This window comes from Falco peregrinus, chromosome 5, assembly GCF_023634155.1.
Source record: "Falco peregrinus isolate bFalPer1 chromosome 5, bFalPer1.pri, whole genome shotgun sequence".
In the NCBI taxonomy this organism is placed as follows: domain Eukaryota; kingdom Metazoa; phylum Chordata; class Aves; order Falconiformes; family Falconidae; genus Falco; species Falco peregrinus.
Window position 1 is genome coordinate 111830429 of NC_073725.1, and position 27512 is coordinate 111857940.

General features: G+C 46.7%; 2 protein-coding genes across 7 annotated transcripts; both read right to left on the reverse strand.

Annotated features, from left to right (window-relative positions):
- Positions 1-1262: 1262 nt before the first annotated feature.
- Positions 1263-14367, reverse strand: ISY1 (ISY1 splicing factor homolog). The gene is made up of 12 exons (XM_055804012.1): positions 14255-14367; positions 13987-14009; positions 11963-12014; positions 10215-10280; positions 9381-9423; positions 9095-9207; positions 8284-8401; positions 7245-7367; positions 4718-4824; positions 3507-3593; positions 1948-2065; positions 1263-1787 (listed from the first exon to the last, which is right to left on the reverse strand). Exons 1-11 carry the CDS (start codon positions 14255-14257, stop codon positions 1958-1960), a joined length of 843 nt encoding a protein of 280 aa, XP_055659987.1. The 5' UTR covers positions 14258-14367; the 3' UTR covers positions 1263-1787; positions 1948-1957.
- A 3009-nt stretch (positions 14368-17376) lies between these two features.
- On the reverse strand, positions 17377-27001 carry CNBP (CCHC-type zinc finger nucleic acid binding protein). 6 transcript variants are annotated; one of them, XM_055804018.1, is made up of 5 exons: positions 26963-27001; positions 20043-20162; positions 19679-19771; positions 19291-19489; positions 17377-18356 (listed from the first exon to the last, which is right to left on the reverse strand). In XM_055804018.1, the coding sequence occupies exons 2-5, from the start codon at positions 20143-20145 to the stop codon at positions 18239-18241; spliced, it is 513 nt and encodes a 170-aa protein (XP_055659993.1). In that variant the 5' UTR covers positions 20146-20162; positions 26963-27001; the 3' UTR covers positions 17377-18238. The 6 variants fall into 6 exon arrangements, with proteins under 6 accessions (XP_055659993.1, XP_055659989.1, XP_055659991.1 ...); XM_055804014.1 differs by having other exon boundaries at positions 19291-19492; positions 19679-19774; positions 26963-26990; XM_055804016.1 differs by lacking the exon at positions 26963-27001 and adding an exon at positions 26501-26658 and having other exon boundaries at positions 19291-19492.
- Between the last annotated feature and the right edge of the window lie 511 nt (positions 27002-27512).

Below are 27512 nucleotides of genomic sequence, written 5' to 3' on the forward strand. Positions count from 1 at the left end.
TCTCCGGCATATAGTTTAGCAAATCTATAGCAAGACTGGCATTCCTCTTCCAAGCACTGTTCCCCTGGAAGAAAAAAAAAAAAAAAAAAGAAGAAAAAAAGACAAACCGTGCAGCCTAGCAGCATCACAGCTGGCAAAGGGCTGTTCACAACAGAGCTGTAACTCCAAGCACCTTTTTGGCAAGCCCATTTGGCAGCTCCAGTTTTTTTGTCGGTGTCACATCTCCCCTGCCCTCGCCCTGCTCTGGTTTGGTGAACACCACTCCTGAAGCATGATAAAGACTTGGTAGGCTGCCTGCCAATTTATTCAGCTCTGGGGACTCAGTTAGTGGCTCAGCACCAAGCAAAAAGGCCTTTATCCCTCACAGACTATCTTTTCCATGGGCAAAGAACACTAGTCTGACCCAGTACTGCTGAGCCACGGACCTGTTCAGCAGACCCAAGATGAAAGGGGCCTATTTTTCCACTGCTGCTGGCCAGGGGTTTCAGGGAAGGAACTTGGGTAAATGGTGCTGTCTTCTACAACAATACAGATAGCGTGGTGGTAACAGTACACCAACCTTCGCTAAACCCCAAACCAGAAAACACTCAAGGAGCAGCAGCAAAACAACTTTGAAGAGATGCTTGCAAGTCAGAGAACACAAATTATTATCACTCATAAACATACTTGTTTGCTGCTTCACTAGAAAGCAAAGAAAGCTGCACTGCTAACGGGAAGAGAACGTGTTTGTAATGATAGTTGCCTGCTTGCTATCAGTACTTGAGTTTTGGTTTTAGTGTTGGGGGTTTTTTTTTAGATTTTAATTTGGCAGCTATGCTTTCCACTTTTTTAAGGCTTTTTTTGTTTGACCATTTACATCAAGTAAGACAAAGCTTGTCTGTAATTTAGAGCTTTGATTGTTCTGGAGTAGATTACTTCCAAGGGATAGTGCTGTATACTAAGAGCATCTAGAAGCTCTAAATAGTCCCAGACACGGTTACTTGGTTGTTAAATACTGTATTCCCTAGATAGCACTTCGACTCCATGGCTGCAGATGTCCAAGTTCAAATTTCATTCTCTCAGACCTGTATAACGATGTCAGTCACCCGTAAGCCTCCGAGCAGGCTCTGCTGTAGGCTGCCTCTTGTCACACGACACACAAGCTAAGAGCAGCAGGGGAAGCAGAGCTTCAAACCTCTATGTGGGATGGCTGTTTCTCATCCCGTTCTTCGGCTACAGTTAGTGAAGCAACACAATCCTTTCAGCTAGAATGAAACAAGACATCAGGTTGCAAGTAAGCTTTTAGTAAAAATTTTTGAGCAAGGTATTGCAAAGTTGGAAGTATTTACAATAGCTGAAATATCCAGCATTTAAACAATTCACCCAGGCACGGTTACAAACCACAAAAAGGGTAACAGCTTTTAGACATACTGCATGTGTTTATATGAAGAACCACATCAACTTCAAAGTCACTGGTAAGATTTGCCATCAGGGTACCTGTGAACAGCTTCTAGGCTATCCTGGTAAGTGAACCAGGAGTAACAAATTAAGTTACTTCTGGACTCGGCTCAGCATGTATTAACAGGAGAAAGATGTGTACACTTACAGCCAGGATACAGCGGACAGAAAGGCAGTAACACCATTCAGCTTTCCTTCAGGATTTAAGGAGTCACTGGTTTGGGGCTCTGTCGGGTGAGAGGCACCACTGCACAGACCGTTTCACCGTGGAAGGACCGAGGACAGTTGCTGAAGATGCAGACAAGCTAACCTAGGTCTGGTCTTTTTCAGCACTGAAGAGCCAAGTCATCCTGGTGGATAAACCAAAACGATGGTTTTCCTTCAGCAGGACACACAAACTTTACCACTTTACCGTTAACATCCTGAGGGACTTTCAGAGCTCAAAGTGTCTGCTACCAGAATATATGAACCTGTTGTTTTTAGATGGATTACACAAAACGTGGGACATACTGGTGCAATGCTACAATCCTAAAAGTGTTTTTGCTTCTTCGCTCTGTGCCATGAGGGTTTCACTGGCATACTTCTGAAGAAGCTCCATCTTCTTTCTCCGTACAAGAGCTTCCTCAATCTGCAAATACAAAAATAGGATGACATTCAGCTTAACTGAGATACCGAATCTAGCATGCTTTGCTACTCAGACAGGAGGAACAAAACCACAGGAAACAGACTGTGAAAGTTAGAGGTGTGTACTAGTGTAAAAGTAGTTGAATTAAGATGAGTCAGGAGTGTCTTTTCATACTTAACTGAAGCTCATGGAAGCCAAAAGCAGCAGTACGATAGATGCCTCTGTTTCAGACCTATGATCCTACCCTTTTTAATTAGGATATTAGCCACCATTTCATTTTACTCTCAGGAGTATTTTGTTTCAAGCAATTGTCTTAGATATAGCTTTAACAAACACACAACACGTGGCGTTATGCCACACCAGTCCACACCCCTGAAATAACAGTGTGACGAGTGTGCCTTTCACATTAGCAATGGCTATGAACCTCTTACCTAAAAGTTGTCTGGAAGTGCCAGCAATACATGATTCTTTAACAAGCACGTACGCTAAAGATCTACTAATACTGCCTGCAAGACTTGTTTTAATCTCAGTAATCATTTTATATTTGTCCAAACTGCACACAGGCACACAGTATCTCTCAAAAATAAGTGCTCTGAACCTCAGTTTTTGTAATGCAGTATCTAGAAGGGGTAATCCCATAGGCATAAGGTATGGAGTGATCTGCCACTGTAAAAGCGTTACACTGACTACTGTCTAATTAGAAAAAACTGCTATGTAAATCAGCAAGTTTTCACCCTCAGTTATGCTCTTTTCATTATGAGAATACCATCAGCCAGAGTGCAATGTTTTTAATCATTATTTTTCTCCTGAAGTTTTGACAAGCCATTACACATTTTGTTGAATCTGCCGGATCATGACTTCAAAGGACAACACAGCACCGTTATCTGACAAGATGGCAGCAGGGGACAAACTGCCACATGCTGTCTGCGTGATGTAAAGGCGTACCTACCAAAAGATATGTAACTCCAGAACATTCTTGCCAATTGTATATCAAACAACTTGTACTGTTAAGGTAATATATATATCCTGGAGCAGTTTTAGAATATAGTAGTCAATTCAAGGTCATGCCACCAAAATAGTTTTAGAAAATTCACAAGAGCAAACCCTGCAATTCAGAAATCATCCCATTAAATTAAAAAAAAGTTAAGACAGGCAGCAGAAAAGATATAGTAGGCAATTGGGGTTATCTTGGTCATAGCACCACAACACTTTCCAATGTATGTAATATTTATGAAGGTTTGGGGAATTCTCAGGTGAAAAGGGTTATAGCAATGGTACTGTAATTCCAGTTCCACAGCATCTGCAAAAGGATTAAACAGCTGCAGTGTCAAGTCACAGAAATAACAAACTGAGGACACTTTTACTGATGACCTGCCATAAGTTAAGATCTCTGTCTTGCAAAAGCCTGAGTGCATCTCTGCAACTTAATTTTGTTACGTCTTACCTCCTGTTGAGATGGCACTGGAACATGTGCAATAAATTTCTGTTGGCCTTCTTCACCTTCTTTTTCCTTGCCACCTTCCTCATCAGACTAAAGGAAAAAATAATTAAGCCACATCAAGTTTACTTTCTGAAGAGGTCATCAAAAAGCCCTTTTTTACTTCCTTTGCCAGAAGGAACCAGATACAGCAGGATAAGCGCTACAAAGACAAGGAGGTAAACAGGCCCGAACAACAAAGGAATATGAGAAGCATCAAGTTCAGCTTCTCCTCCTCGACATTTCCAGAATCACTGCCTTCATTCTTCATATGGCTTTTCCTCTGTTGCGGCATGGGCATGAGTGTAAAGCTACATTCCCTCCTCTCCCCTATCTCTGTCTGCCACAGTAAAGCTATAAACAAAAGGGGAGCCAACTAACCAAGAAGGAAGCAAGTGCTTTAAAAATATACATACCACTTCCCTGTATAGCTCCGTACTGCCTCCTTCTCACACCTCAGAGCTGGGCTTACGAATCATGACATAACAGAAATAAAACAGGGTACCACCACTTTTACCTTATGGACTAACTCCTTTTTATTCTCGTGATAAACCCACTTAGGTATGGACTGCGAAATAAGAACTAGTTTCCAGTACCCCTTTTACAGATCTCGGAGAGTGGTGCCAACGTCCCTCACTTCTCTTACCAGCCCTGGATGCACGGAGATTAAAGAAACAAGAGCCATGTCCCGGTAGCAGCTGCAGCGTCAGCAAAGCCTTGCTGTATCACAATTCAAGTATAAACAAGACCCGAGCAACCCTGGGTTTTGCTACACATTGACAGCATAAATTACACTGCACACAGACCTACTTGTGCTGTTACTGATGTAGATTGTACTTGGGAGCGAGACTGATCAGCGTTAACAAGACACTAGTTCACAGATACCAGCACTCCAGGCAGTGACAGATAAACCACAGCAAGGTCTCAGCTGTTAGCTGTTTCTCACTCAAATAAGAAGTCTTCCTGAGCTGCTAGCTTTCATCACTTTCTAAACTTGCACCCAGTGTACTCATTTAGTACTGATTTTTACAGAACAGGGACAAACGTATAGGAAGTTAGGCAGAGAGAAGGGCAGAACACAGCAGCAGACAGGTTCTTGGCAAAGCAACTCTGCATCCAAGAAGGCAGCACAGAAGACACATGAAATGTTACATCACCTTACATTAGCCATCACATACCTCATCATCATTGACAGCATAGATATTTACTTCCTCCTCCTCCTCCTCCCCTCTTGCAAGTCGTGCTTCTCTCTCCATTTTCCATTTTTCCACTGCTTCTGCTATAACTGGTTAGGAAAGGAAAATGGCAAGTGTATCTGAGAGCATGTTAAAGCAGCACGGTCCCACTTCCAAAGCTCTTCCAACAGACTTCAACTTCTTGCTTAAATCCTCTACACTGTTAAGGCACCCTTACTGTAGAACCTGGATGTAGTATCTAACAAAATACACCAACGCAGTCTGAGCAAAACCCAGTGCTAGCATTTTGAAACTGTGGTACTTGGCAATGCCTTAATTTGGGTACATTTTAGACTCGAAGTGTCACAGATAAATATCAACCTACTTTCTGAACAGAGCGACAGGGGAAGTTGCATGACCAGGCTAAGTGGCTCCTACAGCTCTGTAGCATGTCAACAGCTATAGGAATGTTGATCACTGCGTAGTCAATAAAACATGATTACACTCCTTAAAGTGGCCACCTACATAAGTCTCTAAGCCTCTCTCTTTTCAGCTCATAGCGTATTTATCCTATTTTGTAGCACGATTCCAAATCTGTAACTCACTGCTAGCTAGCTGTTAGGCTACTCTACCTCTACTGCACAGCTGAGTACTAGTAAGAACGCTAAAACAAGTTTTAAGAAGACTAATCAGTGACATTGCCAGTGTATAAAAATTCTAGGGAGGTGCAAAATTCATGCAACCAGGCAGGATGAAATGCCTACAACAGCAGCAGTCAGCAGTCACTCCTCCTACCTCTCAAAGATTTAACATTAAAATGCTCTTCCCCAGACAGCAAGGTCTAACTAACTAGCGGCATCTTTGTGTGGTTTCGTAATAGAACAGGTACCCCAAATTAAGAACATTTTTCAATGCTTTGTTTCAAAAAAATGTAAGTTTTTGATAACAAGGTGAAAACCACAACAGCCCAGACAACAAGTGACCCTAAGAGAATCTTAGCTATTGTGCATTATTAGTACATTAACTGTACATTAACAGTACACCTATTGGTTCCGTTAGCATCTCTACCCTTGTTATTTCAAGTGGTACAATCCCCAAAGATGTTAGTTTTCTTAAACAACCACATGAATCCAGACAAACTACCTCTCCTGCCTGTAATTAACAAGACGTGCCAGCTGAACACAGAGGGAAGCCGTTCTGCAAGCGCCGCACCGCACAACTTCCCTTTTTTCACTATCAATTGTCTGCCAGCCAGCTGCCCCTCGCTCACTTTAAGGCTCTAGGCTATGCTGCGGGACATGGATAAGGGAAATATTTCCTTTAGCTCCTTCTTCTTCCCTGTCCTGTAATCTAACTGACAAGGCATAATCTTTTAACACACAATACGATGAGGATCTCACACACTGAGCAGGGCTAAATAAAAGTAGTGGACGACCACACCACGAGAAACTAAGTATTGGTAACAGTTACAGGCTCACCCGCTTGTAATCATCTGGACAAGCCACCTCCTGCAGTTTCATTTAAAGTTTTTCACTCTAAATCCAGACAGATAATCGTAAACACAAAGCACCACCATTTGAGAAAAACCTGATCGTTCTATCTGCTGTGTTCTGTGGAAAAGCCTGCCAAGGGTTCCTGTAGCAGGACTTTTCCTGCAGAGCACTGAGGATCTGCCTGCAGTTGAAGCTTCAGAAGAACAGACCATAAAACCAAACATACAATGCAAACAGCAACAAATTGCCAGGATTAGACACTGCTTACCTGAAGCACTAAGAGGACTATTTAGAAAACAGCTAAGCTCTTAAAGGTGGTGCGCAGCCTCTTGCCCAAAGCTACACAAATACCAGAAGACGGCACACAGTGCTGAATATTAAAGTGGGTTTCAGGAATTAGACTCATAATCCTGATGTCTTTACTGGGCAAGTCAGTAGAAACAAAGCCAGAGAACTAAGTGAGCAGACACATGGATAAATATTATCTACTGAGGAAGTATGGGTTTCAAAGGAAAAAATGTTCACAAATGTGTTGAAATTCTGAGATGCATGATGTGGATAAATCAGCACAGGCCACCCAGACTACAGGGTTTCCAGAAGGTCCCCTCTAATCTCCAAGAAAATGAAACAGCTATGTTTGTGGATAAATAATTAGATGAGACAGGAAACAGATGGTACAGTTGGTTTTCACAAAGGAGGGAGATAAGTGCTTGAGTTCCATAGATCTCCCTGTTGCAATCTACTCTTATGTTCTTAAGCATGAAAAAGGTAGGGAAAAATGGAGATGTTCCTTCAACAGCAAATCACTTGCTGACAGTATGAAATCACTAACAACAGTAAAGAGGAAAGCCATCTCTAAAGCACACCCCCTCACCCCTGAAAAGCCTTCCACAACAGTGATTAGGACACCTATGCAAGAGATGAAATCTGACAGCTAAGCACAAGACAACACCCACGGGGGAAAAAAGAAAGCTATCTTCAGAGTCCGCCAGCACCCCTTCTTGGACTGGTTTATGCAGGTTTTGTATCTCACATACCTTTCTTTTCATGTTCTTGTTCCAGCGGCTCCAGAATACCATCATCTTCATCCCTGTAGCCATAGTATTCTGCATCAATGGCTTTCATAAGCTCAGCTCGCGTTTTCCGAGGTGGTGGGAGGGCTGAAAGAGCACGACCGTCATTCATCCAGGTCCATCTCAGTAACTTGCTGGGCATTCCTGGTTCCTGTCAGCCTCACAGCAACTACAGCTACCTCGCTTAAGCTAATAACCAGTGCCTGCCCCGAACTGCTGCCGACATTGGGAGCACTGGTGTTTTACTCTGGACTGCACAACGCAGTCTGAACAGGTGACCCAGTGCTTCATACCGCACAGGTCCCACCACTGCCATGCATGTGGCTGGTTTGCCTCCTGTACTGGAGTCCCAGTACAGAGCAAGACTGCTAGATGAAAGGAACTAAAAAACTGCCTCAGGCTCCCCCAGATCATGTAGTATTTCCCCTAATTTTTCTTTGCAGACAGAAAGTAAGAAAAAGCTGATTTACTCTGTGTCACTTCCAGGCCCAAGTAATTCCCACTCATTCAATGACAAATTATACATGCAGTTTTATCCATTTACATCTAGTTTTTCCTATTATGAAAGGTGATTCCTGCTTCTAAAATTACAATCGAGCCAATTTCCTTTTTTTAAAAAAAATTCTGAACTCAGAGTACAATTTAGACCTTATCAATAAAGTTAACCTGTTATGCTGGGAAGTCTCTACACAACATCAGTCCTGATCATTTGGAACACCCAGCAGAAAACACACGGTTTACTCTGTTCTACATTTCTTTAATTGCAAACAGCCAAAGGTGTTCTTTGCTCAAAGAAACAGCATTTAATTAACTGCTTGTGTTCAGCGTTTTATTTAGCTGATCTAAGGCACAGGCCAGAATATGGTGTTACTAGCCTTCCCCACATACTACAGCAGACATTTTACTCAAGATACGTACTATATCTTGAGTATATATGTACTATGTACTATATAGAAATACTACTATGTGTTTCCATGTCTGGGAAGAGTTGCTATTTACTTACGTTCCTTTTCAAAAAGCTCTCTAACTCCTGGTAAATCCTTTGCAGCTCCAAAATACTTGTAACCTCGGTTTCCTGGAACTTCTTTCCCTTCGTGATCTAACATTTTCGGTCCAATCCGCTGGAAAACAGAATTCATTCTTTAAAATGGTATTCCTCTTGTATTACCTGTTTTCCTGGGCATCTTCAAAGATTAAAGGATCGAGAAAGAAGATGCACTACACCAGTTCAAACTACCCTGCAAGTAAAACACCCTCACAGCTCATTTTTACACAGGTTCTCTACTTCTACTACAAATCACGCATTTAAAACAAGCGCCCATACCGGATTCACCTTCCCAAAATATCCAAACCTGTCTTATTCTCTGCACTAGTACATTCAGGTATCAGATAAACCAGCACTACTAATCTGACAATGAGCGCACATTTGATGTTTCGGCAAGTGAGAGCTAGCGTCATTATTTCAATTTCGGCAGTAGCTCGGTGAGCCAAGGGAAAACCCTTCTGCAGACGGACAGAGAGCAACACAGACACCCAGCACCGACCGAGGGGTAAGATCAGACCCTGCTGCAAACTCCTACCAGGAAGGCAAGGCCCCTTGAACTGGTGTTCCAAATAAAAAGTCTGATCTGCTCATCACGGAAACAAATATTTCTTCTAACACAACCTAACATTTTTAGGAGCTGAATGAAGTTCCTCTCAACCACATATTACTTGGCAAATGTTTGTTAAACTAAACATTGACCAGATTTTTCTCATTGGTCACTTCACCTGTAAGCAGAACAACCATGCAGTACAAAATCATCTACACTTACAGCATAATCAGGACCTCCAAGCTCCTTTATTCTGAATTCCCAGTGTCCTTTCTCCCTCAGAAGTTTGTTTATCTCATCATTCAGGTCCCGAATTCTGAATTCACCTAATCCAGCTGTTAGAGGGGGAAAAGACAACAAATTAGACAGCTTACTAGAAGCACCAGAGTAGTTTCAGAATTTATGCAATGGAAACAGTATAGTTCACATGAAATGTGAACTACACTGTAACTGCTTAAGACTGGAGATTAAAATAAAATGAAAAAAAAGCTAATGAGAAAAATCTTACCATTTTGAATCTGCGCCACTTTCTTGGAAATTTCCCCAATGATCTATTTAAATAAGAACACAAGTGATTTTCTCAAAAAAAGACCCAACCAAACAACGAAAACCACAACCCCCCCCAAAAACCCACAAAAAAAACCCTAGAAAGACCCAACTTCTAAGTTGCCTTTTCGATCTAGAAAATGGACCCGAGCCTATCAATTTAAAATATCAATATAGATTTTATTCAGACACTAATGAAGTAAGTACCCCAGAAGCTTAAAAACCAAGGAAACATTTTTATAGCTGTACATGTGATGAGGAAAGAAGCATGTCCACAGCGAGAGGCTGAGAGAGAACTGAGTCTGACCCACCTTAAGAGAAGGCAAAAAGGGAATAACTTACTGCTGTCCTCAGCCACCCAAGGGCAGCTGAGCTACCTACGGTATAGAGAGGGCAGAGCCAGACTGTTTGGGATGTGCATGACAACAGGGCAAGTAGCAACAAACAAGCTGGAACTGGCGAAATTCTCATTAAATTCAAGGGCGGGGAGGGGATCATTAAGGATGTATTCAAACTCTGGAACAGGTGCCCCATAAAGCTGTGGGAATCCAAATTCTTGAAGATATTCAAAACTCAGTTGGACATGGCCCTGGGCAACTTGACATGGTAGGACCTGATCTGAATACTGTGGTGAACTGTAGGATATTTCAACCTAAATTATTATTTATCTGATATATATATATATAAATCTCTGTGATTTAACTGGCAGCGTACTGAAGAAGTCTGAAAAAAATCTGTAAGAAGCCGTCTATAAATACCTACTATAGAATCAGAAAAACCTATAGCTTGACATTACCTGTCGCCTCCATTTCTCAGCTTTAGGCAATTCATTACACTCTGATGCAAGGAAAGGTCTTCGCTCCTGTTTGACAGAAAGCCACACACCATGAAGTTTTCACCTAGCATCAATATATTGACAGCATTTCATGCAAACTTTATTGCTTAATTAATCCCAGACTATGCTACCAAGCTCCAGTATCTTGCGCTCCCGCTGATTTTTAGCAAGTGGAAAACAGTGACTATTTACAACCCTGCCAAATTAAAATTATCAAAAAATATAAAAATCTATGTAAATCCACTTTATTCAAAACAAAACCTGTCACCTGTTTTTATAAAACACCCCACAATCCTCTCCAATACAAATAACGTTCCCTTTCGGACAGCTGAATTACAACATCATTTTCAATATACCAGCATCTGAATAAAATCCACTGTCTTTCAAGTATCTATTACATTTAAGCCTTTTTTTCCTCAATTGCTACTACCTAAATAATGTAATTTTCTTCCAAAATGATTTTGTTTTGGATAAATTGTAGTTTTGAGAATACAAAACTCCTTTTCCCCAACCTTCTTCACATTCTACAGACTGGCTTACACAAACTTAACACTTCACATTACCTCTAGGACTCTGTCTGATACTTTTTTATGTATTAAAAAGCCTTCCGTCACATAATATACTGGGAACTCTAGCCCATCTTATTTTCTGGCTGCTGTTCATGGAATCTTTTCCACTGCAGTTTCCCTCACACTGTTATTTTCCACTTTACTGTTTCATATTGCTTGCACTCGTGTGTAAAACAATTTAACTTGCAAAGGTATGACACCTCAGTTGCCAGAATTCCTTTGTCAGTTACCCAAAATTAAAAATTTTAAGCCTGTCCAAGAAACATTATTGGGAACACTCCGATTCCAACATAAATATTCTTGCAAATTGAGTTATGATTCAGTGAAAAATGTACAGGAATATCCAGAGATGGTTTAGAATTAGTCTCTAAGGTTCTGCATGGGTTTAGGCATGCTGTTTCCTTCATTATAGTGGTGGGGTTTTTAAATTACAAAGTCACCAAGTCCATTTTTTGTCAATCTTACATCAAGTAAAAAAAAAGCTGCATGATAGCGAAGATGATGAACAGATGCACTGCTGTCATGTGTTGGGTTAATAACATGCCTCGAGTTCACAATGATCCTGACAGCCCCCAGTTTCGCGGTTACTGTTTTGTCCGAGTATCACCAACGAAAGAGATTAGAAGGATTTCTCTACCTCTTCTGGGAAGAAATCCAAACAAACCTTGTGATTACTGTTAGAAAAATATGTGCACATGTATCCATTTGTGTAAGCAATTGCAGAAGGAGATAACTTGAGTCTCAAAAATAATTTTCATTTTCTGCCACATGCTGCCTCTATTTTCAGCACTATTGTAATTTGGTTTTTGATTGTTGGTTTTCCAAACTATTACATAAAAAAAATTAAGTGATGTTTAATTTGCACTTTCTTCTCGGCAGCCGAGCCAATGTTTCTCTGAAACACCCACATACATAGAATTTTCTTAACCAAATAACCTGTTTAAAAATTTATTTACTGTTTGTTTTGCCTCACTGTGAAATACAGCCCCTACTTCAGCTGCCTTCCAGGTGACCAATGTCAGACTCCTACAGGACACCTGTATCTGGCACATGCCCTGGCAGCTGTCACACAGCTCCGCACATCGCTTGCGTCCCACTCTTGATTGGAGCTAACAAAGCTTTAGGTCTTTTACATCATACCTTAACTTTCCCTTCCTCAAGCTGAGCTTGCCGGAATCTTGCCAAGGCCGTCCTAAAGAAAAGAAAGGAAGCAGATTTACTTTCACAAAGCTACATTCCAACAGGAATGAGTTCTACTCTGGATGTTTATTATGGACTTAATTACAGTCTGTAGAAAACAAAGGCTCGAACATATTCATTGACTAGGTCTTCCAGCCAGCAACTTCAATGCTAGAAATCCTCGGGAGTAAATTTCTTACATAAATGTAAACACTGGCAGCAGCTAATTTTTTTTTTCTGTTTAGCATATGCCAACACGTTCACTATTAGCAGCAAAAGGATGTCAGCAAGTTACAAGCACAAGGATTAAAGGTTACAAATCTTAGCAGGGGATACACCACAAAGCAAACAAAAAACTCAAGAGAAAAAAGCTTCAGTAAGGAAAGCAGCAGTCAGTAATCAAGTTTATCAACATAACCAAAGTATTCTAAGTCTCTCGCAACTGAGCAGAGACTACACACACTACAATTTAATACACAGTTTTATTTATTTACTAGACATTTAATAGGTATGTTAAAAAATGCAAAACAATCGACTGCATTTAAAACCTTGAACAGCATACCTATACCCTGCATCTAAGCCAATTCTCTAGGCTGGAGTGCCAAGGGGATGGGGCCAGGCTCTGCAGGGGTGCCCAGCGGCAGGCGAGGGGCAGCGGGCACAAACTGCAACACAGGCAGTTCCAGCTGAATGTGAGGAAAAATGTCTTTCCCTTGAGGGTGACAGAGCCCTGGGGCAGCTGCCCAGCGAGGCTGTGGGGTCTCCTGCTCTGGGGACATTCAAACCCGCCTGGACATGACCCTGTGCAGCCTGCTCTGGGTGAGCCAGCTTTAGCAGGGGGTGGGCTGGGTGCTCTCCAGGGGTCCCTTCCAACCCTGACCTGCCTGGGATTTCCAGAATGGAATCACACCATTCAGTCCAGTGTCCGAGATGCACTGGCTGGGATCACTGCAGAAGAGCACCTTGCACGGAGTCTGCCAGCTGCAGTCTCTTCAACCTCCCTCTGAGTTACTATAACAAGCTCAGAAAGTGTTTTTGGAAGAAAAACACACACAAGACAAATATGCTGAAGAGCCTCTAATGTAGCAGTTCTACAGGGTGGCCTGTAAGGCCTTTTGAAAAGTACTCAGGGAGGTCAGGAGAAAAATAAGTATGTTAAAAGCCATCGGTTTAGCCCAAGCTGCTCCCAAGCAACAATTCTGCTTAAATCAATGCTGACAGACTCCTGCCCAGCCTGGCACCTCTGTTCCAAAAATGGGAACTGCCTAAAACTGTAATGGGTTATTAGAACGTAGTTCACCACATTTACCATCCAGCCCCTGCTGCAGCCTCTGTCCCGGCAGCACCAGCCCAGCGCTGAGCAGTAGGTACAGCAGTGCCCCACATCCCCCTGCTCCTGGCCCTGCGTTCCCTGGCTCCCTGAATCCCCCCGCTCCCAACCCCCGGGCATGCTGGTGCCCTGCACCCCCCTACTCCCAGCCCCCCCCCCACCTCCCTCCTTCCCCCCACTCCCGGCCCTGGCCCCCCCGGCTCCCTGCATCCCCCAGCTCCCGACCCTGCATCCCCTCCTTTCAGCCTCCGGGCACACTGGTGCCCAGCATCCCCCCTGCTCCCAGTCCCCGAGCACACCGGCTCCCCGCATCCCGCCGCTCCCAGCCACACCAGTGCCCCGCATCCCCCCGCTGCCGGTACCCCGGCGTCTCCCTGCGCCCCGCATCCCCCCGCTCCCAGCCCCCGGGCACACCGGTGCCCCGCGTCCCTCCACTCCCAGTCCCGGGAGCCGCCTGACGCGGGCAGCCGGGCGCTGGAAGGCCCTGCCAGGCTGCCGGTGCCCCACGGCGGGTCCCGCCGGCTGGGCGAGCGCGGGCCTGTGGCTGCGAGCCACGGCACTGAGGGCCCGTCTGCGGCACCGGGGAGGCAGCGCGGGCGGGGCCGGGCCTGAGGCGCCGGCCCGGGGGCAGGAGCGCGGCGTCCCCCGCACTCACATCGCCTTCTCCGCGTTCCGGGCCTGGAAGAGAGCAGAGACGGACCGTTACCACCCGCGCTCGCAGCGTCTGGCCGCCCGGGCCCAGCCCCCGCCAGAGAGGCCTCGCTCCGGGGCGCCCGGCCGGGGGGAACGGGGGGAGCGGGCAGCACGGCCCGCGTGGCCCTCGCCCCCGGCCCACCGCGGGAGCAGGGCCGCCCACCGCCGGGCCCGGGCCCGGGCCCGGGCCCAGGCCCAGGCCCAGGCCCCGGCCCCGGCCCCGCACTCACCATGGTGCCGCCGCGCCGGGGTACCCCGGAAGAAGACGCGCCGCCCGCCGGAACCGGAAGCGGCCTCGGGTGCGCACGCGCGGCCCGCGCAGGGCAGGGCCGGCCCCGCCGGCGGGGGGCGAGGGGTGCCGGCGGGGGGCGGGGGGTGCCGGCGGGGGGCGGGGGGTGCCGGCGGGCCCGCCCCGGGCTGTACCGGGCTGTACCGGGCCGCTCCCGGACCCGGCCGCGCCTGCCCTGCGAGCCCCCCCGCGGGGAAGGGCGCAGCGCCGCCCTTCCCCTCACGCCGCCGCCCGCCCTCCTCTTCCTCTCGGTGTCCCGGTGACGAATGGAAACGCGCTTTTTTGCGGCGTTCCGTGCCCCGCATTGCCGCCCGGCCCCCCCAGGGCGGGATCGGCCCCCCCAGCACCGCGCCCCCCCCCCGCGCCCCCCGGGGCGACCGCAGCCGCCCTCCCTAGCTGCTCTAAAAACCACACTGGGAGGACTGGTTTCAGTGAGAATATATTCAACGACTCCCGGTAATTTTAATAAAATAAAATTTCCCTTTCCAGAAAGCGCCAGCCCCTGGAGCGCATCATGGGACGGGTCTTCAAAAACCGATGGGGTACAGCGGGAAAGATTAACACGGAAGGGACAGAATAGCAGGCTTGAGTCTTCCCAGTGCCCCCAGTCTGTGAGATCCCCGTTTGCTTGCTCATCTCACTCGCTTTGGAACAACTGACAGGTGACGCAGCAGCAACATTCCTGGCTGTTGTCCACAGGACGATGACTTGGAAGAGCCACCTTAGCTGGAATCCTTTTCTCCTTTTGAAGTTACATCCCGCTTCTAATTTGTTAAAAAAAAAAAAAAAAAAAAGGAGAGCGTGCTCTCTGAGACCACCACTACTTTTCAGACACGCCGAAACAGCTCAGCGGTAGTAACGCAGCAGTTAAGCACCTGAGCACCAAGAAGCAGGAGCTGCAGGAGCTGCGTAACCCAGCTTCATCGCCAGGTTCGACAGGAGCGGGGAAGTCGGCTACAGCCGTCGCCAGCACCAGCAGGTCTTTGACAGAGCAGTTCTTTAGCTACGGGTTAAGCCCCAAACTCTTTGTAATCACAGAGCTTCACGCTTTGTTACTGTTGAACTAAGATAATTATATGTAAAGATTCAGTTAATTTATACCAACCTGCCATGAGGCTGAGGGAGAACAGGTGACCTGAACTACCCCACGGCAACCCACGCGTTTCAAGCGTGGATTTTATGAGGGTTTTGGCAACCGCCTTTAAGACACAGAAGTACATTCATGCTCCAACAGCAGCTATTAAAAGCAACCAACCACACACACACGCCGCTCAAAACCGCCGCACAACTCCAGCCCCAACAAAACCCCTTCCCCAACCCATGGCTCCACGGGACCAGGAAGGCTTTGCTCGGCGCGTGGAGCCCAGGAGCAACCGGGACCAGCTGCAGTGGCTGCCGCCACCTCCCTTTGGTTTTACACTCAGTTCCTTCTACGTCTTTATGTCACGCTGACCAGGCAGAAGCAAATAGTTGGAATTTTTTTCTGCTTAGGCAAAGCACCGCAAGAACATTCCCTAGTGAAGTACCTTAAATAAAGGCACCTCGGCCCACGGTTCTGCCGGCCCACGGTTCTGCCTGCGCAGCAGGACCGGCTCAGGTCGGCTGCTGCCAGCCAAGCCACGGGCCTTCTACCGCCCTGTACTCACTGCTCCTCCCCAGCAATCTCTTCCTTCTCCCTGAACTATGGCTCAATGTTTTCCACAGGCTTTGAACACCAAACCCAGGCTGAAAGCTTTAGTTCTAAATCTTCATTAAATGCTAAGCAACTCTAAATGGCTACGGCAGCCCACCGCAAAACAGCAGCAATCCCATCAGTTCACCTGATGCAACTCAGCAGCTACAGCCGCCAGCTTTCCTGGACACCCACCTTCTAGGCATCAGACTTCCTGAAACAACCTGAAGCTTATCAGGCCCCACACGCTCCCAGGCACCAGTTCTCGTTGGGATCTGCCAGTTCATCAACCGCAGAGGTCCCGCTGCTGCTCTGTAAGCCTCACCTACGTGCTCGTCTGCTGAAAGCCACAGGCTGAAATTGCTCCTGGCAGACCACAGCCTTCAGGGGCACCACCGCATCCACCACCTTTAACAGCCTGGCTTCCGAAATAACTGGAAACCTTAGCACGCTACTCAACGGGTTAACTGTCAACAGAGCACTAGAAGACAAGTAAAGGAGCCAATTCGGTTTCACTCCAGCACAGCTGTGCCTGGTGCTTCTCCTCTCTGACATCGCAGGCCCTTTTTCCCAGTGCTGTAGCACACAGAGCCTATGAAAACCACTCTGGGACTTCAAAGGAAAGCCTTTGGTTTGTGTGTGAAGATGCAAACACAAGCAGCCTACAGCACACACCCCCTGGCGCAGCTGGGCAGATTCCAGATGACCTGCCAGCGCTCCTGAAGGCAGCCAAGCCTCGAGGTACCTCCAGCTTTGCCCAGCACTGCAGGCGCCCCTTCTCCAGCCCTGCCTCACAGCCAGGCACTCTGCAGTCAAGAACTCCTGCCCTTGTTTTTCTTGCGCGTCAAGATGACTTTATTCACTGAGTGGACGTGCTCAGGATACAGATGAGAAGGGAGCCGACAGAGGGTGACTTCTAACCATTTACTAAGCCTCAGTCAACCAGCACACTGGAACGTGTGGGAACGGGCAGTGCCTGTAACACGGGGCGTGGGACAAGACAGCTCTTGGTGCAGCAACACCGGTGAAGGCTGAGGTGCTGCTACCAGACCGTGAAACTGCTCCGGCCCTGGAGCTCACAGCACCCCCAACAATGGCTGGGCCTTCTTCAAAGGTTTTACAGGAACGGCTTCAAGTGCCTGGGCAGGGATGAAACAAGCCCACACAACCCATTCGCATGAGCATACACAGATCCACAGCAGCCTGGAAGAACAGCTGCGTATTTGACATATTTACAGTTTGATGCTACCTGATGGAGACTTAACATAAAGACAGTACAAAAGAAAAGTCCAAACTAAAACTTTTTACACCTCCACATACCCCTTTTTAATATGTTATTTTGCACTGTGTACATGAAAACCAAAAATAAACAAAAGGAACTTTAGCCAAACTCCCCTTCCTCCTCCAGCTTTATTGATAGTTTAAAATTACATTTTCTATGTTCTAGGACTTCAATTGCTTTTACCATCTTACTTTAAAAACTGATTACAAGCAAATGAAACTCAGTTGTCTAAGTGATATAGTATACAAAAATAACATCTTGCTTTCTGTGAAAATGCATTTATTTGCAACTCCTGAATAGCTCCAAATTGTATATGCTATGAGCACTGATGTCTGGGTTTCAGATTTACTTTGAAATATTTACTCAAAAGCTTTCCATTACGTTCTGTATCTCCAACATGAACATTCATTGACTGAATTACTGTTACTTTTAAGTTTATTCCCGATTTCTCTCTCTCTCTCTCATGGCCATGAACAGGCATGTGCATCTTGTTTGTTTACTCCCACTCAGCTATATGCTCTAGGTAGGGCCTGATACAGATATTACTTGGTGTTAACAGCTACTGAGGTCAGACAATCCAAGGCCATTGTAATAAAATTAAAGTTATGAGGAAGTTTAGACACTTCCAGAATTTCTTTCCTCCTGCATAGGATCACTTCCATGTAACCCAGAGAGGGTTTGCTGGTCTGACTCAACTCTTCCCACTCATCAATCCCTATTCACCAGTGGCACGGAAAGGGGGTTCTTTAACAAAGCATTATACATAACACCTCTACCAAACTAAACATAAACATTTTTGTAGTTAAATGCAGAAAGTTGATTTTTCCACCCCTTTCCTCCTTTTACACGGCAAGTAAAGCTCACTGGCCTGGGAGTAGCCTCTATCTGCCAACCTTTGGCCAGTGAAGAGGATTCAGAGAAAAATAATACAACCATCAATCAGAAAAAGGAGGGGCGACAAAGGAAAATAATTAGGCTGTAGCTTCAATTGTGCATTCTCGTGCAAGGTGCCCTGACTCGCCGCAGCGATAGCAGTTGACTTCACTGGTCTTGCTGCAGTTGATGGCTACATGGCCAGTTTCACCACACCTGGAAAAAGCAAATTATTTATCAAAGACATCCAGAAAAGTTAAGTCAGAAAAGCAATCCTATTCTGTCTACTTAAACCTCACACAACACTAGTTCTTGCACTCAAAGACTTCTGTTTTAGTGTTCCAAAATTCTTTGACAAGGCAAGCTTCTGTCCTCACCAGAGCAAGGAACTGTTCCAACTCCTCAACTCACATTAATCACTATATGCCAAAACCACCCTACATCAAACACAGAAGTTGGGTGGTTTGTTTTCTTTCTTTTTACCATGTGCTGGGTTTTGCCTGCTTCAATGCCTCTGTCTGCAGTTCAGCCTTGTTCTGAGAGTAAGTAGTTGTAACTCAAACACACCATGTTCTCTCTCCTTCCTCCACAGTAGGGAACTTTGGCAGGAGTGCAGAATACTGCACTCAGGAAGGCACTGTTTCTGGTACAGGTCTGCATGTGAAAGCCAGGCAGCATTTTGAAGCTGGCATTTCAAACTGATTTAACACCTGCTTCTATGTGTAGTTCCTACAACCAAGACATTTAAAGTATATTCTCACTGGGGCTGGCTGTGCCAGTCAACTGATTTGTACAGCTGGAGTTTGTTAGTTCCCACAGAGGATACAGGGTACCCAACTCTAGTTTATCTTTTTGTGGAAGGTAACAGGAAGTACTTGCCTGTAGCACAAACATAGAGCCCTTTCTCCTGTACAGCTCAAGGGATTTAACATCTGCATTTTTCTGGCCATCCAGAGATGCACATCACTGAACTGATTACTCGACTGGGCTAGCAGGTGTTACAAATCTTTGTTTTGAAGAACAGTAGATAACTCTTAAAACAACTAGGCTACCTGGCCAAAGTTTAGGCTTCATTTCCTAACCAAAAATCAGACTCAGCAATGCATGTGTCACTTAAGGTACATTTTGCAGTTGTCTTATCAGTTCTTACCTATAGCATTTCACTTTGGTGCAGTCTTTTTGAATGTGTCCAAACTCTCCACAAGAATAGCACTTCTGCTCATCTGCATGGTCACAGTCACGAGCCAGGTGGCCAGGTTTGCCACAGTTGTAGCAGCACTGCTCTCTCTCCCTCTTGGGCTCCTTGCAGTCCTTCGCAATATGGCCACCTCTACCGCAGTTATAGCAGGCTTCCACAATAAGAAAAACATACCAAACAAGACTATAAAACCTTGGTAGAGTGAGATGTAGCATGCTTATAATATAGGACACGTACAGCTACTGTTTTACTGAATTTTGATCAGTGTACTGTATCCTTCTCTTCTACCCCAGATCTCTGTCCATATGAATGAAGAGGTAGAATATTTAGTGATACTTACCATCCTCCTGAAGATCACAGTCCTTGGCAAGGTGGCCAGACTCACCACAGCGGTAACAAATGTCCGGGAGAGATGAAGACATGAACTGGAAGCCTGCTTGAAATGGGTAACAGGAGAGAAAAAAGGCTTAAGGGTTAAGTTCAGAATATTCTAAGAGTTCATCAAGGACACTGCCAGCTGAATTGACAAGTTAACTTAATGCCCTGGGCAAAATTCTTATGCACAGGTAAGAACCAACTAAATTATTACCAGTTTATGTCCCAGCTTCTTCACTTTGGACTGACAAAGCCAGTTTTATAGACTACAGAGTGGTCAGCTAGAGATCTTACTACACAAATACTGAAAAATCACAACAACCAATCACCTCTGCCACGGCTTCTCATCCCACGACCACGGCCAATTCCAGTAGGGCACTCCCGAGCCCAGTGGCCAGTACGTCCACACTTGAAGCACTCGTTGCTGCTCATGGCTGCAGATTAGCTGCCTGAGGAAGACAGACACTTTTAGAACACCTTCTCCTCCCCCAACCAAAACCCACATTAAAATTAAGAGATTTAGAGGTTTCCCACAGTGAACACCAAGCAGGACTTCTGGCTTACCCAGTACTTTCTTTTACAATACTGATCATGACTACTAAAACCACTGTAGAGGATAAGCTTTGCCTGGAGTAAGGCAGCTCTGAACAGCAAAAAAAAAACAAACCCAAAACCAGCGTAACACGTAGTGTTTCCTCTGTTCAGTTTCTGTAGACAGTCTTCACTTCAAGACCTTGTAAAATGCTTAGTAGTGGGGGAGAAAAAGAAGTAGACCCCTTTAACTGTTGTCTTACCAGGGTTACTGTTGTTCTCTTTCAGTAATGCACCTTCTTATTTCCCAGAGTTAAAACGCAAAAGCCAGCTACTTCCCTCTACAAATTTTTTTCTTCCTGGCTTTCTCTTGAAGTGTCTGACTGGCAACTACTACATTTATTGAGTAATCAAGCTTCATCCTAGCAGCTACTTGTAAGAAAAGGCAGTTATTAAACCTAAAGCCTTAAAGAGCACATTAGCTTAACATTTGAATACTTAAGCTCTTTAAGACCTATATCACAGGTAAACTCTGGGAAACAAGATTTACAACTGCAGTATATTAAGTATGCAGCCTGAGCTACAGGTTAACTCCCAGGTTTACATGAAAAGAAAATGTTTAAGACATTTGGCTTCCCTAAAAGACACCAGACACTTGCCAGATATCTAGAAGGCTAACTTGGAAAGCATCCTTAGAATGCTGGGAGAACATCAGATAGGCATGCCTGTCCGAGACTGCACAAACCACTTCTTTTGCCCATATTGGGGAACGGAGGTATGCATTTCGTGGAGCAGAAAGTCAGTCTGCCACAGGCCACTGAGGCAGTGGTTAGGATGGGGCAGGTTAAACAGACTGCGGTCACAGTACCACAACTCCCCTAAGCTGTAAAACAGTTACGCAAGACTCCTAGAACTAGAAGAAGAACAAGGAAGTTAAACATTTAAATTTAAGCCTTTTTTAAAAGTGTGCTTGAAGACAAGTTTAAAGTACACCGGTCTAAAAATACCTCTGTCAAGCTTTGTTTTGATGAAGTCTCCTCAAGTTTAAATGCTTCACATGCTCTCTCCCAATTCATTATTCTCAACAAGAGAAACAGAATCATTATTTGGTATGTTTGGCAGTTTACCTGATCTCCCCATCAAGGTAATCCTCTTCTCATAACCCTACAATCTATTCACATTAGAATGCTTCCCTCCCCCCCCAAACCATGCAACATCCCAGATTACCAGGAGCATTCACAAGTTATATCTTGAAGAAAGCCACTAAAGAAGCAGTCAGAACAATAGAACAAGACCTCAAGAAAGAACTAGAATTAGCATCCTGGCATTTAGCTCTTAAATGGAGAGAGTACATCTAAACATGAATTTTTATTTAAAGTACTGCAATGCTGAACAAGCTTACTGCAGCTTTTAGCTACTCCTCCCTCAAAACAGTTCCTCTCTCCAATCATCTTCAGCACAGAAGTGACTATCCATCCTTCCAACCTCAGCAGAACCCTCAGTATTTAAAGTACAAGAGATACAAGCTTAGTATGCTACTTCTGTAATGCCACATCTGCCTTCCAGCTCGACCAGATGAAGGTGTTCACTCAAAGTGCTCAAATGAAAGGTTGCAAGATGATCTTAAACAGATCTAAAAGAGAATAAAACAACTGGTTGCCTGAACACTTCAGAGATATACTTGGATTTTACATGTAACAGTCTTCTCTGCTTCATCTCGGTGTTCAAAGATTCCAAACTATCTTATTAGGACACCTAAGGGTGCAGAGCATTCGACTGTGGTGGCAGCAGCTGGCACTCAGTGTGCTATTGTTTATGCCTGTTTTCATAGCAACCATGTTGACACTGCAGAACAGGAAAAACACAAGCAAAGCCAACTGCAGGAGCTGGGCTCAAGCACAAGGGTTGATGCTGCTTTTAATTTAAAGCAGACAAGACGGGGGTCTCTGAGTTATATACCAAGGTATATTCTTCACACAACTTGTAACTCTTCTAAAGTCTTTACAACACCTTTACAGATACTAACAACTACCAGGCTTTCGTTCTAAACCATGAACTTGAGACTACAGCCGTATGTGACAGGATCAAATATTGCCACCAGTTACCCACGTGAAGATCCTAACAAAGTTAGATTAACATACAGTAAAAGACAAACATTTAATAGGTGAGCTAGATCTGCTATAGATACACAGTGGAGAAGTTTTTATACTAAGATTGATCTGCCAGCCTGTATCTAGTCTGTCCATCTGCCAGTCAGGGTCAGGATCTGCACGACAGCCAAAAGCTCACTACTTGCTGCCCCAAAGGAACCTGAGAAGTTTTACACCCAATTCAAAAATCGTTTCCCTTTTAACTACTCCCTCAAGAGGAAAACCTGAAGTTTCTTTTCCTCTGGTATACATCAAATTGGCTTTAGGTTTCTTACTCAGTTTGTGGAATCTTAGTTCGCCAAACAACATTCTCTGCACAACTATCCTTCAAGGCTATTTGAGAGAGATTCATTTAAAACCCTTTATCTTCAGAGGCCCCTCTTCCCCCCGGACTCAGATATTTGAAGGTTACAGCTGCCACAGAAGTACGATTACAAAGCATGCTGCTCCATCTTCAGATACCCTAAGTATATGACAGAAGTACCAGTTTGCCTGGAATTTCTCCTCACCAGTATTTTAATGTTTAACTTCTGCATTCTTCCTGTAAAGGATCTGAAACAAAAACAAGCTCACCAGCTAGAGGTGGATGCAGCTGACACTGGTTTTACTCACCCCACATTCTAAGAAACCTTACATGAGACCAAACTGCCCACCAGTGTAAACTGGTTTTTAAAACCAATAAAAGGATTTAGTTTTCAGATAAAGCCAACAGCCACCTTTAAGGAGAAGAGGCTGGTTCAGAAGACAAGTCCTTAAATGGGTAGTCTCCAGCCTGTTTGGACACCATTACATTACTCAGTAACCTCCATGAGAAAAAAAAAAAAATCACCCATGAGTGAAAACCAACCAAGTTCACATTCTCCTCTATTAGTCAATACTCCTCCATTTTGTCATCACAGGCAAGTTTCCAGCAGTTCCTTTTATCTATCAAGGCCACCTCCAGTACTTGTTGAAGTCTTCCTGGAAAGTTTTCACTGAAGTTGTATCTATTAGTGTCTTCCACAGTTCAACCGTGTCACACAAAGCACACACAAAGCAGCTTGCCTCCCCCTCGACAGCCCACAGAACTGTATTTTCACCTCACCAGGACACAAAAATAAGTAACAGAAAACAAACTATGTCCTCAACTAAGTATTTCTGAGCCAGGTCAAATTCTGCAAGATACTAATCCACTGCCTCAGACTAGATTGCAACAGTTTTGAAGAAACACAAGTTCAGTTGCCCTCAAACCTTACCTTTCTACTAAGGAAACAAGTGTCATTCATCTGAACTCCTTCTACAGAGCTCTGTATTGGTAGTTTCAAGTTGAGATAAATCATCCCGCGGCCATTCAGCAAAAAATCAAGGATGAATTTTATTTTGTTTTGTAAGATTATCCTACTGCTAAAAAAACAGCTCCAAGATCCAAGTGGGAAGTGCCACCACTGTGGTTTCTTACATCAAATCTGAAGCTTCCAAGCACAACTTAAGTATCCAGCTTCAGAGTAACAAAAGTTTGTGATTCTTCTAGTGATACTCTTTTATCAAACTTCTAAGTGGAAGATCATGCCTTTCTGTGGCTTGACTGTTAATATGCATTCAGAACTTTATAAAGCAGGAGATGTGCTATTAATCTGCAGGCTTCACACGCAAGATCCAACAACATCCAAGCCTGGTTTAGTAGCCCATCTGATGGAAACACCTACCGCTCCTTTTTTTATGGCTTTTAGCCTAGATGCCCTCTGAGGATGAAGTTGTTTTAACAAACAAAAAGTTATGCTCCCCATAGTAGAAAGGAAGTTGAACTTCACCTCTGAGATTACTCATGGATTTTTCTGGATACTAGCACTTCCTTAGAATTCAACAGCCCAACAATAACAGGAGCAGTTATCTTCATTATACTTACCAGGTGCTTCTTTAATCTGCAAGTATCACTTCTATTCAGTATTAATAGGACTTCACTACTTCAATCAAAGGACAGACTAGATAAATGCCACTGCTAAAGCCAGCGTACTTAAGAGCTCTTTGGCCAGTCAGCTATACCAAAGAGGCAAACTTGATCATCAGCAGTTTCCTTCCAGGCTGTTGGTGATCCACCTACAATACCACACCTGAATTTGACAAGGCAGCCTGAACATGGTGAAACCCCTATATAACAGGCAGCTTAGCTTTCCCCTCCTGTAAGATAAGCAAACTGAAAGGCAGAAAGGACTACTAGCATAAGTTCTAGCATTTAGTTTCAAAAGAGAAGTCAAAATATTACTCATTTCAAGAAAAAAGCTACCCGTGAGGAGTTTTTATTTCCCAATAACTGCATTTTAAGAATTGAACACAGACACGACTTTCACAAAAGCTACCGAGTATTCAGCTGGTTGAACTTCCACATCTGTAACCTGAAAACACACTATAGAGAGAGTTAGTGATGCTCCTGTCTCTGGCTTTTGTCCTCACTAGAAGACGACACAAAATTAAGCATTCTGACCACCAGATAACAATACCCCAGTTCTGAAAGGCAGCAGTCTGAAACTTCAGGAAAACTTGCAGCGGTGGAAAGCCAAGCCCTACAATCCATTTAGACTCCCCCAATACACTCCACAGCCAAGGTGCTCCAAGAATACTGAATATTAACCAAAACTTGAAAACTTGGAAACCTGCTGAGAGGCCAGAAATATATCATGACTTCAATTAGGCTAGTAATTCTGAGATAGCTTTGTTGACTCAAATCAGGAAAGCAAAAGTTCACTAAAAATGTGACTCTGTAGCACTTTCTGCCTATGCATACAACATAACATAGAGTGGGAGACACTCCAGATTATCTACCGAATAAGCACATTCTACCATCTTCCCCTTTTATTTTTTATTGCTATCGGCACAAAATGTTAAAAGTAAACAACATCTGCAACACTTACAGTTTTTCACATAAAATTCAGTCCAGACACTATCAAAATCAGTTTTAAAACATGGCAGGTTAAGCCTGTAACTCTCAAAGTTGTTGCACAGCCCTGCTGAACTCCTTTAACCTCTTCCCTTTGAAGACAGATGCAGGATTGCTTCTCTAGGCAAGTTTGTGCTCAGGAGGAAAACTGGACTAGGCAACCCTAACGCTGTGTGGCAATGGGATCTGATTAAGTGCTGAAATGAAAATAAAACACCCTATTAAGTTTAATAACTGCTTTAACAATTCTGAATAGTAAATGAGTAACAGCGGTTACTTGAGAACTATGTCTGACAGGAACTTAAATGAAAGGCTGCTCCACTAGTCCACGATCTGTAGATGTCACAGGCTATTTTTCCTATCCATTTATAGGCCACATTTGGATTTGGAGCAGGCCACCATCCATGCCTGTGGTCGGAGACAAATAGTTGCAACACCTCGACCCTCTTGTCTCCGGCAGAGCCTCACACGTGGGGAGCCACGTGGTGCGCCCGGCCAAGGCCCCGCCAGCCGCCCCGCTGCCACCGCGCCGGGGAGCTCAGCACGGGTTTAAAAAAAAAAAAGAAGGGAGAGGAAAGAATTAAAAAGAAAAAAAAAAGAATAAACAGTTTTATTTCAGCCACCTTCCACCCAGCTCCCTGGTCTCACCAGATCTCCGCCCCGGCCTGCCTGCGGCCGCTCACTCACAGGGAGGTTAGTCACAGCGCGGCCCGCGCCGCGGCCCGGCCCCGGCCGCCTCCCCCTCCCCGGCCCGGCCCCGTGAAGCGCAGCCCGCCGGCCCCGCGCCAGGCCCGACCAGCGGGACACGGCGCCACCGGCCCACCGGCCGAGCGCCGCCACCGGGCCGCCGCCCGGGCGGGAGCTGCTGCCCGGCCTGCCCCAGCGCCCCGGCCCCCTTCCCCCCCGAAGCGCGGCCTCCCCCCGCGCCGCCCGCCGGAGTCTGACTCACCCGCCGCCCGCCCTGGCGGGGCCCGCGCCGCCCCACTCCCCCTCAGCGCTCCCCCCCCCACCACCCGCCGCCCCCAGGCCAAAGGACCGCGCCCCAGCCCAGCCGGGCCGCTCGGCACCACTTTCCCGCGCACTAGGCCAGAGTGCGCCAGCGCCATCATCCCCCCCGCACTCTGCCTTCGCTCCCCGCCGGCAGCCCCGGCAGCTCCCCGCTCCCCGCGGCCGAGGCCGGCCCGGCCATTACCTGAGGACTCCGGAGCCGCTGCGGCAGTGGCCCGCCCGGACAAGTGTAGGCCCCGCGCTGCCCGGCCCTGCCCGCCTGCTCCCGGGTCCCTTCTGGCTGCGCCACACGCGGTTTGCACACGGCCCCGCGCACTCTCCCCCCGGATCACCCCGCCCCTCCCTACTACTCTGCGCACGGCTCACTGGAGGGCACCTCTCAGCCAATGGGCGCCAACCTCTTTTCCGGGTGACCAATCCCAGTTGCAGACGGGGCCACCCAACCACGGTAGCCGAAAGGTGGGCGGGGCCCGCCCACCGAGCCTCTCCGCTCGCGTGGTGGCGGGCGGGGCGAGGGGCGGCAGCGGCCCGGCCTGGTTCGCCGGGGGAGGGGGGGGCCGCGCCGCGCTGTTCCCAGGGCGCCGCAGGACAGAGCGGCTCCTGTCAGGCTCTGCGGTACCTCCCTGCCCTTCGCACCGTGACTCACCGCCCAGGCAGCTCCGGCTTCCTCCCCGCGCCGCCTCCTCCCCCGTGCCGGGTGTCCCAGCGAAGGGCGCAGTGCGGGGAGCTCCGGCGCCCGTTTGACGCCTCCCGCCAGGGGCCTCCGGGCCGCCCCGGTACTGCAGCAGCAGGCGGCGGCAGCGGAGGGCAGCGACAGGCGGGACGGCCGCGGGCCTGCGGCCTTGTGACAGGCGGCTCGCAACGGCGCGACCCTCTCCGGGCCGGCCGGCGGGAGCTGCCCGCCTGCCTCCCCTCCCTCTGCCGTTGCCCCGCCGGCTGCCGCCAGCCCCCCGCCGTGCCAGGCCGAGGAGAGCTCGCCCCCGGGCCGCCTTTGCTCCCCGCGCCGGTCCGGGCCACCCGCCCGCCGCGGGCCTGGGCTGTGCTTCTCGGTACCCCGGTGCCGCCGGCCCCGTCCCCCCGCCGGGGCTCTCCCTGCGCCGCCCCGCCGCGGGCGCTGCGTACAGCACCGCCGGTACCGGGCTGAGGCTCGGGGCACAGGCCGGCGGGGCCGTGCCCGCCTGCGGCGGGGGGCTGGG

Coding starts and splice junctions, on each gene's coding strand:
- ISY1 (XM_055804012.1), bottom strand. Junction 10,281..11,962: donor TTGAGGAAGGGAAAGTTAAG/GTATGATGTAAA, acceptor TCTGTCAAACAG/GAGCGAAGACCTTTCCTTGC. Junction 9,208..9,380: donor AGTGGCGCAGATTCAAAATG/GTAAGATTTTTC, acceptor CCCCTCTAACAG/CTGGATTAGGTGAATTCAGA.
- CNBP (XM_055804014.1), bottom strand. CDS start 20,145: ATGAGCAGCAACGAGTGCTTCAAGTGTGGACGTACTGGCCACTGGGCT. Junction 19,775..20,042: donor GATGAGAAGCCGTGGCAGAG/GTGATTGGTTGT, acceptor ACCCATTTCAAG/CAGGCTTCCAGTTCATGTCT. Junction 19,493..19,678: donor CTGTGATCTTCAGGAGGATG/GTAAGTATCACT, acceptor TTCTTATTGTGG/AAGCCTGCTATAACTGCGGT.